A 15,241-nucleotide genomic window follows, 5' to 3' on the forward strand; every position below is an offset into this window, starting at 1 on the left:
GCTTCCGGTGCAGATACCCCGTATTCCGTATGCAAATTTTTTGTGTTACTTATTCCTCGGAGCTTCCTTCTTATACACTTGTTTTTTTTCATACACGTAAATTACTAATAATTTTATTTCGTTTTTTTTTTTTCAGGAAAAGAGGCTCACCTTTTCGTCGAACGAGTATTGTTTATGATGCGTGTTCTCTTGGGTAGATTAGAGCCAATCCAAGAAACGAACCCGCACATCAAGGGCAATATTTAATGATATAAGGACAAATATAGTTTCAAATGATAAGTATCTTTCGACTCAATCTTACACTTTGAGCAATATGATAAAATAAATTTTATGTAGGCGAGAAACAAGGGAGAAATAAATACGACTGAACTATGAATTAAATGAAAAAAAAATATTAATATTTATTCAAGGGAGTTATAATAAGCTGATAATAATAAAACAATGATAAACGAAGGTAATAATTATTTAACGACTATTTAGGGAAATCAGAGAATTCGAAAAGGCTTCAGTATTTAATTCAACACAGAATCATTGAAAAACGATTAACCAAATTTTAGTTGCAAAATGAAAAAGGCCGACTTTCGACAAATTGCTAGAGCGGAGGTTTGAGTGACGATTGCCTGGCGAATAATAGCGAAAAGTATAAGATTTAATCTTCACAACAATTTAAGAAATGCGCAGCAATGCAAAACTAGCGTCTACGGCGAGATGTGCAGATCGAGCAGCGACGGCTTCGCGGGAGCGTCCTGTCGATTCGATCGCCGATGCGAGAAGAAAGCTAGACAACTCGCACGGGAAGCGTGCAAGGCTAGAAAAATTCAAAAGAGTACCAGGACGAGGAGACACACATCTATTATTTGTTTCATGATCGATAATTACGGTGTAAGTGTATGTGTCTCCCACCGAATGGTTAGTGCCGCTATCGACTCCCACTCCAGCGCAATTACAGTACCAGGCAATCGTACCGAAATTCTCCGCTCAAGCGAACAAGTATTCATACGCATCATGTTCCTCCAGTAGCAGCGGCTTAGCCACGTGAAATTACGTTAAAAAGACAAAAAAAAAATAAAAGCTCGAGCGTGAATAGGCAGCCAACCCAGCAACTGCGTGTAAACAGCACAGCCCTGGGTGTACGTTAAAAATTAACCAGAGCAGCGCAAAACTACGTTACAACGACTCTTCGCCTTTTCTGTCGACTCTTCGCTTTTTCAATTGGTAAGAAACAACTGTATGTACCTTAACATACAAAACCCTCTCGCCCCTTTGTCAAAAACAAAAAAAAAAAAAAAAAGAAATCACGTTAGCTGGGCGTACTTACTTATTCCCAGGCCCCCAGTGGCGAGAAAAGAATCGCAAAACAATAATCTCTCGCTTGCACGGTGTGTGCCAGGCGCGTTAAAATTAATTCACCCCCGTGAGCTTGCAAGCTCTCCCTTGTACTTCTTCGGCTCGGGGGTCTCTTGTCGCCTTTACCCCCGAGGGTGAGCAATCGCTTGTACGCCATCCCCCAACTTGGTTAATCCCTCCAACCGTGGACACCTGCAATTACAGGGTCAAAGGCTTTGTTTCCGCCTATTTTTCGATTGCCTTTTGTTTTCTTTTTTTTTTTTTTTTTTTCCTTAACGAGCTGTTGGTCAACTCTCAACATCTTACTTGTAATTTCACATTGACGCAATTTAATTGCTTTGAATTGCCCAATTTTAATAAGAATCTTTAAAAAAAAAAAAAAAACTATAACTCACTCAACCTGCATCCACCACGAGCTTTCCACACTCGCTTTGTTCTTTTTCTCTCTTTCTCCTTCACCGACACACAACGTTCCCTCTGCACCTCTTCTTCTTCTTCTCCTCGCGTCGTATACACGCGTATACAGCAAACATCCCCCGACACCGCTCGAGGCCGGGCGGCGAAAGGCACGTAATTTCTCGGGCTGACGCCCTAATTGGAGCCTCTTTGAAAATCTTCCAGCTGGCTGGCTCTGCCGTGCAATTACACCCCCTCCTACCCCCCCTCCTTCTCTTTCACACTCCGATAAAACTTTTCGCTTCCGTCGACGCCGTCGAACCGTCCTCGTCGATACACCAAATATACGGGTGGTATCCTCCGGACCCTCCCCCAAGACAATACATACACGGGCCCTTATTTAGCGAGCTACTTAGCACCGCTGGCAGCCCGCGTCGCCTAATATACGTGTCTCAAGCCCCGAGGGGCCGAGCCGTATAATATACTCGCGTGCGCCCAGTATAGACGTACCTATGTATATCCGCTTCTCCCGTTGAGCGTGTCGGATTAGTGTGGCCGTGGCGTATCCATACAGTATACCTATATGCACACACGCGCAGCAGCTACGTATACGTATATGTGGGGTAGTTAAATTACAGGTGTCCGTTTGCCGGTTCTGCTTGGCGTGCGGGGACTGATTAATCCATCGGCTCGACCACCGAGGGCTGTTTATTATTTTAATGGCCGATTTCGGGAAAGGGTTGATTGAGTTTATCAATTTAATCTGTCTCGAAAAATCGCGGGATTAAATGTACAATTTTTTCGGGAATTTTATTTCACCCCCCGGAATTTCTTTGACTCATCAACATTTTCCTTTTTCATTTTTTAGAGGGTGGGCGAGTTTTCGGTAGGGATTCTTTCACCCCCGTGGGTGTGACCTTTTTCTTCTCTATGCACATGTGGGGAAAACAAAACGGCAAAGCTTACTTTTAGTTGGAAGAAGAAGATGAAAAAAAAAAAAAAAAAAAAAAAGAGTCAGATAGGAAAAGCACCAGCTAGACTCGGTACAAGTAATTTGCGTGTCTCCATCGGAAGACATGAAAGTAAGAAAAACTCGCTGCGGCGGTCTATACGAAGTGGGTAATTCTCGCTGTGTACCATTACGATAAAAGGGACGTGGATGATTTATTATTCATCGGCCCTTTCTTGCGCCGACTTCTCGAGGGGTTGTAGCACTGTCTTTGTGTTATTTAGACGGCTATGATTCAACATAATGCCTCTCGCACCCTCGAGCTCCACGTAACACCGTTTACGGTATTAAAAAATTTCAGAAAGTTACGGACCATTATTCTGCCGTGTAGCTCATTTCCAAGTGAATATAGGTCGACCGTGGTGTCCTTGGGAGCACACATTTTTCTCACAAAGTCATCGGTATACGAGTCGGAAAGGAGGGAAGTTGAAGAAAGAAGACGACGTTTTTTTTATATAAATAAAAAGTAATGTATACATGTATTTATTTATATGCATATGTATGTATAATTCGTACAATCATGAAAAATCCTTACATGGTATGATCATGGATCTCGTGTCCGATATTAGCATACGATATCATCGTGTAGGGGCGTGTGCTCAAGACACGTACGTAAAACACATTCCCACGTCGCGGGAATGTTTATATGGATCGGTCTACATGATAAAAGGGATGAACTAACGAAAATCAAGGATATTCGGGAAACAAGTATGATCGAGTGAGAGATGAATGGATGAGCAATAATAAGTTAGGGTTAGTGCGAATCTTTTTTCTTTTTTTTCCCTTTTTTCACTTTTTTCTTTTCAAAATGACAATGGTAAGGCAAGGTGAACTAATAGTTAATTTTTTTGTAAAAAATAAATAAAGGGTTTTTTTTTATCGCTTCGAGCGACGTTCAATGCGTTACATATATATATATAAAACAAGGGGCTTTTTTTTCTTTTTTATTCCCCCCTTCATACAATACGAGCTGCCCAAAGTATAATTATCATCGTCGCTCGTCACAATATATAGATATACCAACACAAGCGTACGAGTAGGGGTGGAAAAATGATTTTCTTCACTCCGGGGCGGTAAGTGTAGACCGATAGCACTCGTAGTGGCACGAACATCATCGTGGATGAATCAGTCTGCGCTTACCGCGGCCGCATCTCCCGGAAGGTCGACGGTTCGATGTTACACACGCATGCAACAACAACAACATAAACAACAACAAATGAGAAAATACACGAGGGCGTTGGTTAAGAAAAAACGTATGATGAAACAACACATGGGAGATGGAAATGTGGGAAAGGAAAGGGGGTTGGGATGGGGCAACTCGAAGGCTCTCAGCGTCTCGACTCTTCGTCTTACAAAATATGTACATTCAACAACGGCACGAGTGCTCTTCTCGAGCATCGGTGCGCGCGTGTCTTTTTTTTCTCCTCTCTTTCTAACTCCTTCTCCCTATAGCTCGCCCTCTGTACTCGGCCGGCCTCTCTCCCTCCGCTTCTCCCCCTGCCCGAGTCCTTTCCAATATTTACACAGAGAGAGAGAGTACGAAAAAAAAAAAAAAAAAAAAAAAAACCAACACTACGCGGTCCATCGGAAGGTCCCCCGGGAAAGCCGCGAAGGAAACGAGAAATCTTCAGTCTTGCCCCGACTGGAGCCGGCCCGATCGAGAGTCCCATTACCTCGGCGAGGCAAGAGCGAGCGAGAGACAAATGATGGACAGAGAGAAGGAGCTGAGACGGTCAATGCACGGGCCGAGGGCGACAAGGGGCTCCACGGCTCGCTCCTCTTTGTGCTCGATGGTACAATATGTATCTCCGTACTGGTAATGACGATAGCATATAATAGCGATGAAAAGAAAACAAAAAAAAAAAAAAAAGAAGCAGAAAATCGTCTTTGGGAGTGGCTCAGTTGGCGACCTTGATGAACTCGGGGTGGTTCTCGGCCACGTAAGCCGGATGCGCGAAGCCCAAGTGGATGCCCGCGTTTTTGCGCGACATGGCGCGCACGCGCACAAACATAAATCCAGCCACGAGGCTCGAGACGACGGTTATGAGGAGCAAGAGCGCCAGACCGGTTATGAAGCTCGGTATCGTCACGCAAAACGTCTCCGAGTCGCCGTTCAGTGGGGCGTCCTGCACAACCACGGTCGTGTCGTTGTCGCTGCTCTGCGTCCCGAGGGCAAAGTTCACGTCCCCGGGCGCCACCACCTGGATGACCCGCGACGTGTTCACGTCCGTCATCTCCTGGGCGGCCCGTTTGTACACGTGCGACGTCACGAAAGTCACCGTGTGGAAGGTGCTCTGCTGAAACAGGCAATACAAATATATACGTATCAACCATTGGCATTCGCAAGGAGTTCCGTTACTATTAGTCTCTGGACTCACGTGGTGGTGGTGGTCGTCGTCGTCGGCAACGTTCCTCCTTCTTCTCCTGGCGCCCCGGAGCTCGGCGGGCAGGCCCTCGACGGACCTCGGCCGTCCACCGAGGGTCGCGAGGTTGCCCTCGAGGTGCTCCTCGCTACCGGCGGTGCCAGTCCTCTTGACCGTCTGGTACGTCTGGTACTTCCCGGGTAGGGGCGGCGGTGGCAGGTGGATGTTGTCCTGGGCTTGTTGGACCTGTTGCTGCTGGGCCGAGCTCTGGGGCGCGCTGCTGCTCGCCGTTGAGTCGCCGTTGCCTCCCGTCGACGTCGAGCTCGGCGACGACGAGGTCTGGGCTTGCGGTGCCGGCACCACGTCGGGACTCGGCTCGCTGTGAACGGTGGATACACACGTAGGTAAATTTTTCACCCGTTGTATTGAACACGGGTTCGAGTCCCGATCAAGACGTACCTGTATGCGCCGGCTGGGCCACTGGGGTGTCGTGGGTCGGGGTAGGCCGGGGGCACCCCGTACTCGGGCACTGGTGGCGCTCCGTACTCGGAGGAGAGCCCTTGGTGGACGGGGGCGCCGTACTCGGTGGTCAGGGCGTTGGAGGGTGCCCCGTACTCGAGGCCGGGGTGGCCACACTTGGGCTCGGGGCAGTTGTACCTGCAGACCTGGATCACGCACTGGAAGTGCACGTTCATGCTGTCGGGGAACTTGAACGCCTGGAAGTAGGCGAAGCTCACCACTGACGCGCTCGGCCCAAAGTTCTTGATCTTTTGGAATCTACCACAAAACGATTATATTATTATTCAAGCACTTGATCATTGGTGGGAGGGGAAAAAAAAAAGAAGTTGTTCTTACCTGGACATGATCTTGGGCCTGACGACGCAGCCGTACTGGTCGACCAGCTGTATGGGGGCACGCTTGCCGTCGTGGGCCACGCAGTTTCTGACGAGCATGTCGAACTTGTTCTCGTCGTCCTTGATGGCAAGGACCATCGTCATGGTCTGGCCGATCTTGACGATGCCCGAGACCTCGGAGGCCCAGGGCCCCTTGCCCACCTGTATCTGCATCCAACACTGAAGATTGTCGCCGAGGAAGTTGGCCGTGACCGCGTGCAGCATGTCGACCTGGAAGGGCCGGAAGGTGACGGCCTTCTCGTAAAAGTCGTACCACGTGCAGCGTAGCTTCCTCGCCTGGTCCCAGACCTCCTGGACATACGAGTCGTACTGGATGATGATGGTGTTCTCGACGTAGCTGCCCGAGGGCGTGGGCGAGCCGTACGGGGCGACGTTGTGGTTGGCCGAGGACGACATGCCACACGAGTTGAGGAATATCTCGAAGGTGGCGCTCAAGTGGCCCGTGCCGGGTTTCAGGTGGACGCAGTGCGGATCCGAGTAGAAGCCCTTGCTGAATATCATGCCGTAGAACGGCCGGTCGAACTCGATGTTCACCCGCATGTGGGTCTTCTCGCATTGGACCTGCAGGTGCTTTATCTGGGGCGTGTCGGGCGACGCCAGGGGCCAATTCTCCTCGGCACCGTGGCCAGGCGCCCCGTACTGAGCCGGTGGCCCGTACACCGACCTGTGCTCCAGGGGCAGAGCGCTGCTGTCGAGCGGCGCCTCGCCATTGATGTGGCTCTGAAAGTTACCGATCATGTCGTTTATTACACTGCTCGTGTACACACACACACACAATACGCATCACAACAGGGTATAGGACGGTTTTCCCTGCATTGGTCGCATTAGCACGATAATGAAGGGCTATGCGGACGAGGCCGAACGAAACAATCTAAAGACAAGATTGGTAAACAGGAGAGCGAGCGGTGAAATTTATTCAACGGCACACTTCTCGACAGGCATCAAAACGTTGACCAAAAAAAAAAAAAAAAAAAAAAAAAGAAGAAGAAATAAAGATGTGAAATACGTCGAGTGATAAATTCGAGCAACGTCGTAATAAAGCTTTCGAGAAACGCGACGCCGCGTCGTGCAGTCGGACGGGTCGAGGAAAAAAAAAAAGCATCCATATCGCTTGATACGCACGAGCGTGTGAAGAAATAAAGGGACAGGAAATCATAAAGGGAGTCGAAAAGTAACGGAACCGAAATAAGAGGACGGGGACGTCGAGTTCGTCGCTGTGTTGCACAAGAGATCGTTCCAACTTGCCACTTGGACCAGGGGGACAGAGTCGTGGTGTATATACATTATTTACGAGGGAGGTGTAACCCGATGCACCTCTAATCAAGATTAATCAGCATAATATAAATCAGCGTAACGTAAATTTTGGTGATTTAATCGGTAATTTACCGATCTTACTCGCATACTTCTCGTAATCGTCGCGCAATTGTTGGAGGAACTATCGATGCGTGTCATAAACGAACCATTACATAAACACCAATTAACAGATTAACAGCTGCAGATGTGTCCGCGTTAAGTTTATTGTGTACATATATGTATATACGAACAAACCTCCTCCAGACTTTTATCCGTCGCGTCGCCTCGTACAGGTACACCTACCGCATCAATGTGAAAAAAAAAAAAAAAAAAAAAAAAAACAACCGCCAGAAGCAACTATCGTATACCATGCTGGTATCGCCTCGAGGCTACCGCTTCTTCCTTTTTCTTTAGCCGCAGCATCAGCAGTGGATCCTTTCTGGGTTACCGGGCACGTGTGTTTGTATAGGTACGTGTAATACACGGTCTCTATGTGTGTGGCGCGCACCGGAGGAGAAACTCGAGGAAAGAATATAGGTACACGCGAGGGGAGAGGATGAGGAAATGATTGCGGTAATTGCTCGGTATGGCCGCGCGCGTTTCGCGGAAATTTCGTATTGAAAATGACTCGAGAGATCAAAGATGCGATGCACGCGCGATGCTCGCCTTTCGGCTGCCCTCCCGATTTTTTATTGTCGACGATTTATTGTTAATCGCGGTTAGATTCGGAACTCGGGATTGGCTTGCGTTTGACGCAGGTTGTCGTACGCGTATATGTAAATGTGTTATCGTGTCGGATGTTACGGAATCGATGATTATTAGCATCGGAAACGAGGTAACGGTATCTACAAAAAAAGAAGAAAAAAAAATCTCCTTTTACCTGTATACGCGTGTGCCTCGAAAAAACATTGTAAATCGAGTCAAGATTTACCCCCGTAAAAAATGAACGACTCGCTATTAGCCCTTACAAGCGGTGATACGTCTCTCTCGGACAATGGGCCATTTTCGCGTAACAGCTGCAGTAAAAGGTCTGGGGATCCCATAAAGCCCTTCCCTCGGAAAACAATATCCCACCCATGTGTAACGTATAAAGTCGGTCGTTGCACGCGCGCGCGTAACTGCGCAAAAAAGACGCGCGAGGGACTGCCCATTATCGCCCGTAAAGTGCCATTGTCCGCTGACCCTCGCGTGACACGAGTCGCGCCGATGTAATATCGTACAAACGGTGGCACGAGGTTCCGGAGGAACAGGTTGCCTTTACGATGACCTTGCCTAACGCGTCGATTGTGTTACACGCGCATAGATGCTGATGACGCGCTTTTGGGTTGATGGGACCCCGTTGAAATACATTATTATGCTAAATATCCCTTGGCTAAGTATACAGTTGAAAAATAAAAAACTGAAGCTATCTATCGCGAGTACAAGGGCACAGTAGCAAAGTTGCTAGTATCTTTTTCAGCACCAAGTACGGCCCATAGTAGAAGAAGAGTCCCCTGGGCAACGCCACAGTTCCACGCGCCCGTGTACTTTGGAATTTCGATAACATACACATACATTTCTCCGTCGCGAGCTGTAAAGTCCGACCCACCCCACCCCTTTCTACTCGTACGTACACGCACGCGTGGTCGATGTATCTCTCAAAGAGAAAATCGTCGTGTCGCTTGCCCGTGGAAAAAGTAGAGCGGTGTCTCCTATTACGCACTTGGTGTTTGTACGTACCAGGAGACTACGCACACACAAGCGCGTGGTACAGAGAGAAACGACCGCGGTGGAAAATGTCGCCACGTCGAGTCGTTCGCCCCAGATGTTTTTTCTTATATATATATACAACCCGCCCAGACGTCAAACTACATTTTTATACGTATACCCCGCGCACGGTGTAGCGTGTATGCATGAATATGAGGAGCTGCAGGTGCAGAAAGAAATCAACTTCTTATTTTCCCCTCTCGGGCCTAATTAGAAGCGTAGCTGTGCTCGGCGTCGTGTGTTATTATTTGTGTGCTAACGCGCGTACGTTAACGCTTTTGTACGTGCCCCGCATACACGTACCATAATATATGTGTATGTACCCATAACTGCACGCGTAAACGCATAATATATCGGGCGCGTGCCGTGAGAATTAGGCCGGGAGCCACTCGATTCGAGGTTAATTTTCAATCGTCCTCTTCCCCCCCCCCCCATTCCTTCGTCTTCTCACCCGATTACATAATTATAGTAACGCGCGCGCGCTCGACTTTTTGCATAATCCAATCGGTCTTACTTCCGGTTCGTTTGGTACTCGGATGGCATTGGTGGGTGTATTCCTCGAGTGCGGTTGCTTTGTTTCAATTACCGTGTAATCTACAGGTTTTTGGGTCTATATACACGTGCTACGTATGGATTAGATTGTACTAGAAAACGCTCTGTGCTTTGCATCCATCGATTGGCCCGATACTACGTATAGGATATTGGATCCTGCGAGCGCTCGACTCGGCTCTTTTGTTTTCATCCGCGCAACGCAATTAGAATTCAATTATTCCGCAACACTCGGACTCTTTGTTTTCTTTTTTTTTTTTTTTTTGTTTTTTTTTTTTTTTTTTTCATCGTCGCTACAATTGGACGCGCTCGCGGGTGTTCTTCCTCTGGTCCGTGCGAAAAAGAAAGTACAAGTTTTCGAGCGCGATATTCCGAAAAAAACCACGCGCCGCGCACTTACATATATGTATACACATCCATGGTAGAAAGTCGCCGCGTTCCCGAAACCTCGAAATCATTTCGGAGCTTCCCTTTTTTTTTTTGTTTTTGTTTATTCCAAGCACGTCCGCGCGCGCTCTCGATTTTTAATTTTTAAGGAAACGCGCGAAGCGTCGCTAATCCGCTCGTCGTCGACTGTTTATCGTGGTTTTTTTTTTCTATGGCTCCTAATGTACAATCATAGGCCGCGATCGTTTTGCGGTGTCCCGCAAAATTACACGCTTCGGGCGAGAGACGCCTGTTTGACTCCCACCTCGAGTCACGCCTCCGCTTCGGATAAGTAAGTTCATTTTCATTATTGAAAACGACTTAATTACACACGGACTCGGCGAACCGCCGATTTTTCTTTCTATTTCTCCTCCCTCTAAATACATATTTTTACTCTCTCTAACTCGTCGCATCACCTATAGACAGCACCGTTACAACGAGATCTCTTTTTCTCTTTTCGCAACAAAGTTGCAAACGACAATCTGATGGTAGTCGATCAACTACATCCAACCGAGTAAAGAAAAAAAAAAAAAAAACGTAGAGTCGAAGAAGAAAAAGTTTGCTTCACAAACAAGGGGTTTTTGTCCCTCCCTGGGTGTAAAGCGAAAATCTATTGGGGAACAAACCAAGGACGAGGCAAAGTTTGCAAAAAAGAGGAAAGCAACTCGCTCGGCCTTGCAAAGGACACCCGTCCCAATCCGCAACGGTGCATCGTATACGTTATACCGTCTCATTGAAAACACCAGTCTACAATGTACGCAGGTATGTATGTCATCGGTGGTGAACCGGAAGAAGGGGAGGGACGAGGGAAGCTGAGTAATGGTACACACCACCGTGTGCATTAATCATCATCGGCAGTGCGGATCAAGCGCGTCAGTGATTGATAAGTTATTTTAATTGGCACGCGCGACTGTACGCGTACACGAACAAAAAGTGCTCGGGAGCAACCGATTTGGCGGAGGAGACACGCGCTCTCTAACGGGGAACGGCCGAGCGATTACTCTAAACGTGTCGCGTTCGTAAACGAGCACTTGCGCAGTACCGAAGAGAAAACAGAAGAGGTATGGAATATACTATCGTCTCGGAAAACTACCCCCAGAGAAAGATGTTGTTTTTACTTATGTTACCGACTTCCCTGGGACCACTGACCGAGTGTTTCGGGGCCATGCTGTGAACGAGATGCTTCGACGGGATCATGAGTCGATGTCGAGAGAAACGAGATATATTCGGTGCGACACGTGCAGTGTTTCCGTGCATTTGAGTCACCATTGACACCCGTGTCCCGGCAGTAATTGGCCTTACAAAAAGACTACCGATCGACGCCAATTAAATTTGATGGTCCCGGGGGCAAGGGGTTGGGGGAGTGGAGGCCGCCGAATCACCTACTTTTGGACTCGCGATCGGAGACACCTGTTTTCCAGTCGAAAGTCAAAAGGAACACTGGCCGGAGCTAAGCCTCGCCTTTTCTAATAACTCCCGACGCGCGTCAGGTGTAAACGAGACGGGCGGCAACAGCCGGCGGGCAAGACACGTCGCACACACCCATACGCGAGAGAAAGAAAAAAAAGAGACGAGGTGCCAGAAACGAGTCCAACGCGACGGGCAGCTCCTCCATTTTTTTCCATTTAACGTACGCGACAGTGACAACCACGCGGGGGGAGAGATCTATCTCGCACACCCGGAGCGTCTGCTCTCTTATACCGGGAAAGAAAGCCCGTGCAACGCAGCTCGCACTCGAGAGAGAAGGAAAAGAAAAAGCAGTCCGATTGCCAGGCGTTTTAAAGGAGCTCTCCGCGTCCCGGTATATACCGCGGCACTGTTGCTAGAGGAGCACACACACACACACACACACGTCCACACCAGCGGCAGTCGTAAAGGGGCCAGAGCGCGTCCGGCGCAGTGACCTACTATCGTCGCTCCGCCGGACTCTCTTCGTCTCCCTCCTTCCTTCCCTCTCGAGCGAGCAGGTACCTCGAGTTCCTCTCTCTCTCTCTCCTCGTATGTGTGTGTATATGTGAGTGTACGTCTGCTAACCGAAACAACCTGTGCGAGTGCACATTCTTCCTTCCACTCTCCCTTCCTTTATACGCACATAACGTGTGGGCAAAGCGTCCTTGCCCCGCGTCACCCTTCCCTGATTTTACTGTGGCCGATTGCGCGAGGAGGCGGAGAAATGGGGGTCTCCCTAACGTGCCTGTTTTTTTCCCCCGATTATCCGTCGATGACATTCTTCCTCGTGGATTTGTGTGGCAATACATCAAGCAAAACATTGAAGACGATGCGCAAGGTGTTTTACAAGTTTCTCTCTGTATGGGGGTTACGCGAGCGTATCCCGTGAGGGGTAGAAAAAAAAAAAAAAAAAAAAAAGTTGCGCTGGAACAACTCGAAAATTTATTAATCCCCCGGCGAAGCGAAGGTCGATCGGAAGATATTTTGGCAAAGTTGAGGCCTTATTGCGTGGGACAAAAAAGCGTCAAACTTTTTCGACGCAGCCTTCGTTGATTTATGCAAGCTCCGTGATTTATTTTTTTCCTGTGGATGGTACTTCACTTTGGCTGCTCGTGGTTGCCTTTAATTTAAAGGGTGTACCCCGATAGTGTCACTGTGGCGTGAATGAGCAGCAATTAGCGAGGAGGGGGCGAAAATATAGCTTCAGTAGTAACAGACGATAGTTGTCGGACTGCCCGAACAGTCAGACAGACATTTCACCTACATCGATGCTCGTCTGTTGCTCTTCTTTTTTTTTTTTTTTTTTTTTTTTTAATGGCAACTAGAGAAAAAAAAATGGAGTCTCGATTGGTTAGCGCGGAATAATGAACTGTAGACGGAAGATTTTCGTCTTTTCATCGCGATGAGACTCATTGCCGCGATCTTTTTTTTTCTCCTTCCCCCGGAGCGTTCATAAAATTATGTCGTTTGCAACAAAGTGCCGACACGGCTTTTTTCGCTATTTCACGCTCGTTTGCCTTCCAATGGCCAGGAAGCTGAGATGATTTATGCAACAGTTTGACGCTTCATTGAGGTTACAAAGGAGAGTCAAGGGGTATACAGACTGTTTTTTCCTACCACTTCTTGGGTAAGAAGCAAATACCAAATGGCTGTTGATTCGCTGTATCGATGATTGAGTGATCATTGCTGATTTGAAAAGTATATTTCATCCAAAACAAAGGTGACGAATACTTTTGAGGAAAAAAAGAAAAGAAAAAAGTATTTGTCGATATTACTATTCACAATTGCACCGAGTTAAAGACGTGCCGGGTGGACTTGAAAATTTATTACGCTTCTGCAAAGATATTCCCGCAGTATTTTCCGAGCGCAACTTTGCTGGCCGCGTTTCTTTAAGCGCGCGTTTTGTTATTCATGGGAAACTTGGCCGTCGCTCTCGCCCGGAAAACTTTTCGCGATCGCTCGCGTGGGAAACGGAAGAAAAGAAAAGAAGAAAAATGGAGTTCAGCAGCTTTTTTTTTTTTTTTTTAAATTTTCATTTGTACTCACTGCCAGCAGTAAGAGCGGCAGCAACAGGGACAGGGCTCTCGTCCTCGTCGTCGGCGTCCGTAAACTCCTCCGCGTCCTCTCCATCTCTCTGACTCTCCCTCCTCTCTCCCTCTTATTTCCGTCTTATCTGTTCTCTGCAATTCAAAGCACAAAAATTGGTCAGTTCAACTATCATTTACATGACATGGTTTTGTTCGTGTGTGCGTGTGTATGAAAAATGCTTTGTTTTTTTAAATATCGTTTGCCAAAAATCGGGGGCAAACGAACCGCGCGATTTGCGCAATGTGCGAGCCAAAGTACCGATTTGCTCGCTAATACTAGAAATCAAACGAACGGACTAGTTTTCCCCGCCGATATAATTTGGGTTATTTTCAATCGGCAAGTTCGCAGGCTATCATTAGCGCGCCGATGGTCGACGATTTTACTGCCACCGCGCTCGTTAACTAGTTTACTTCAACAAATAGTTTCTTTCTCTGGCAATCGAATATGTCGAGCAAATTGGATGATTGCCGATTTGTGCGTGAGTTTCGAGAAAATCGGCGCTTCCACGGTGATTGTACGTCATTATCGGAAATTGCACTGTTTGAGTTTCTTGCACTGATTTTGTATTGATCAAATTCATCGCAGACCACAACTATTTTCGACACAATGTTCAGCAGTGCCTCGATACGATGGGAATGATCGATAAAAACTAGATAGGAAAAACCACTGGATTGCACTTTTACCCGATTACACGGATCACATGGAAAAATTGGTATTTTACTCTGATGAAAAAAAAAAAAAAAAAAAAAAAAAAAAAAGGAAACAAAATGAAAAATAAAGGTAAAACCCGAAGTTCCTCCGCGTTAAAAACCTCCGAAAGTTCAAGACCCGCGAAAAATCGAGCCAAAAAAACTCGCCCGGCCCATCCATCAACGCACGCACACGATCGCGATCTACATAAGTATATCATCAAAGGGCAAATGAGATTGTCGATGTAACAGTGGTGACAACAATATGAACAAATGACAGTACACTTGGGGTATAAAGACGGTCAGAGGCGTGATGTTTCTGGCCGAGGAAGACTGACTGAACGCGAGCACGGCGCAGCGCCGATCACCGCGGCACCGGCAACAACTGAACCACCAGGAGCAACGCCAGCAACTCCGGACACACACAACACTCGCACGCCACACGAGACCGAGAAAGAGGGAACTTCCACGCGGAGCCAGCCTCGCTACACTTTGTCCCACTGACCTACTCACGGGGGCCCACTGCCTGTCGTGCCCCCTCCTCCCTTTCCTGATGTGCACGCGCTTCCTCCTTCTCGCTCGCTTTCTCGCTCGGCTATATCTCCCTCTCGAGAGCTGGGCCCCTCGGCTCGCGTTTTTTCCTCCTTTTTCTCCCTCTCTCTCCGTCTCTTTCTCCTCCCGTTTCGAGGAAAAAAAGATATCCCTCTGACGAAAGTGGAATTCACTTGTTTGCCAAGGATTGGGAGAGGAGGGGGGGGGGGGGTACGAGGTGAGGCCCCAAATTTTCGGCAATGCTGCTTTTCCAAATCACTGGATCGGAAACTTTTAACGAGAGCAGCGTTGTATACACCTTGGCTCGGTGAAATTTCGTCGAACCGCAAGGCACTCACTCTCGGATCGAAAAATCACGCGGTACTAAAAAATACCCAAGCTGGTCCTTTGGAGCTATACCCCTGTTCATATAGTAACACA

General features: G+C 47.8%; 1 protein-coding gene across 1 annotated transcript; it reads right to left on the reverse strand.

Annotated features, from left to right (window-relative positions):
* Positions 1-4,602: 4,602 nt before the first annotated feature.
* Positions 4,603-14,641, reverse strand: dyl (transmembrane protein dusky-like). The gene is made up of 6 exons (XM_014358951.2): positions 14,553-14,641; positions 13,539-13,672; positions 5,971-6,749; positions 5,575-5,892; positions 5,131-5,494; positions 4,603-5,046 (listed from the first exon to the last, which is right to left on the reverse strand). Exons 2-6 carry the CDS (start codon positions 13,620-13,622, stop codon positions 4,651-4,653), a joined length of 1,941 nt encoding a protein of 646 aa, XP_014214437.2. The 5' UTR covers positions 13,623-13,672; positions 14,553-14,641; the 3' UTR covers positions 4,603-4,650.
* Positions 14,642-15,241: the final 600 nt, after the last annotated feature.

Source organism: Copidosoma floridanum, unplaced genomic scaffold, assembly GCF_036245765.1.
Source record: "Copidosoma floridanum isolate Cflo_tuat_1 unplaced genomic scaffold, Cflo_Japanese_pri ptg000001l, whole genome shotgun sequence".
In the NCBI taxonomy this organism is placed as follows: domain Eukaryota; kingdom Metazoa; phylum Arthropoda; class Insecta; order Hymenoptera; family Encyrtidae; genus Copidosoma; species Copidosoma floridanum.

What these genes read in the sequence shown, in the direction of transcription:
- dyl (XM_014358951.2), bottom strand. Translation starts at nt 13,622, where the DNA reads ATGGAGAGGACGCGGAGGAGTTTACGGACGCCGACGACGAGGACGAGA. An exon ending in TGCCGCTCTTACTGCTGGCA is followed by an intron (nt 6,750 to 13,538) that starts GTGAGTACAAAT and finishes GGTAACTTTCAG; the next exon opens with AGCCACATCAATGGCGAGGC. An exon ending in GGCCCAGCCGGCGCATACAG is followed by an intron (nt 5,495 to 5,574) that starts GTACGTCTTGAT and finishes CACCGTTCACAG; the next exon opens with CGAGCCGAGTCCCGACGTGG.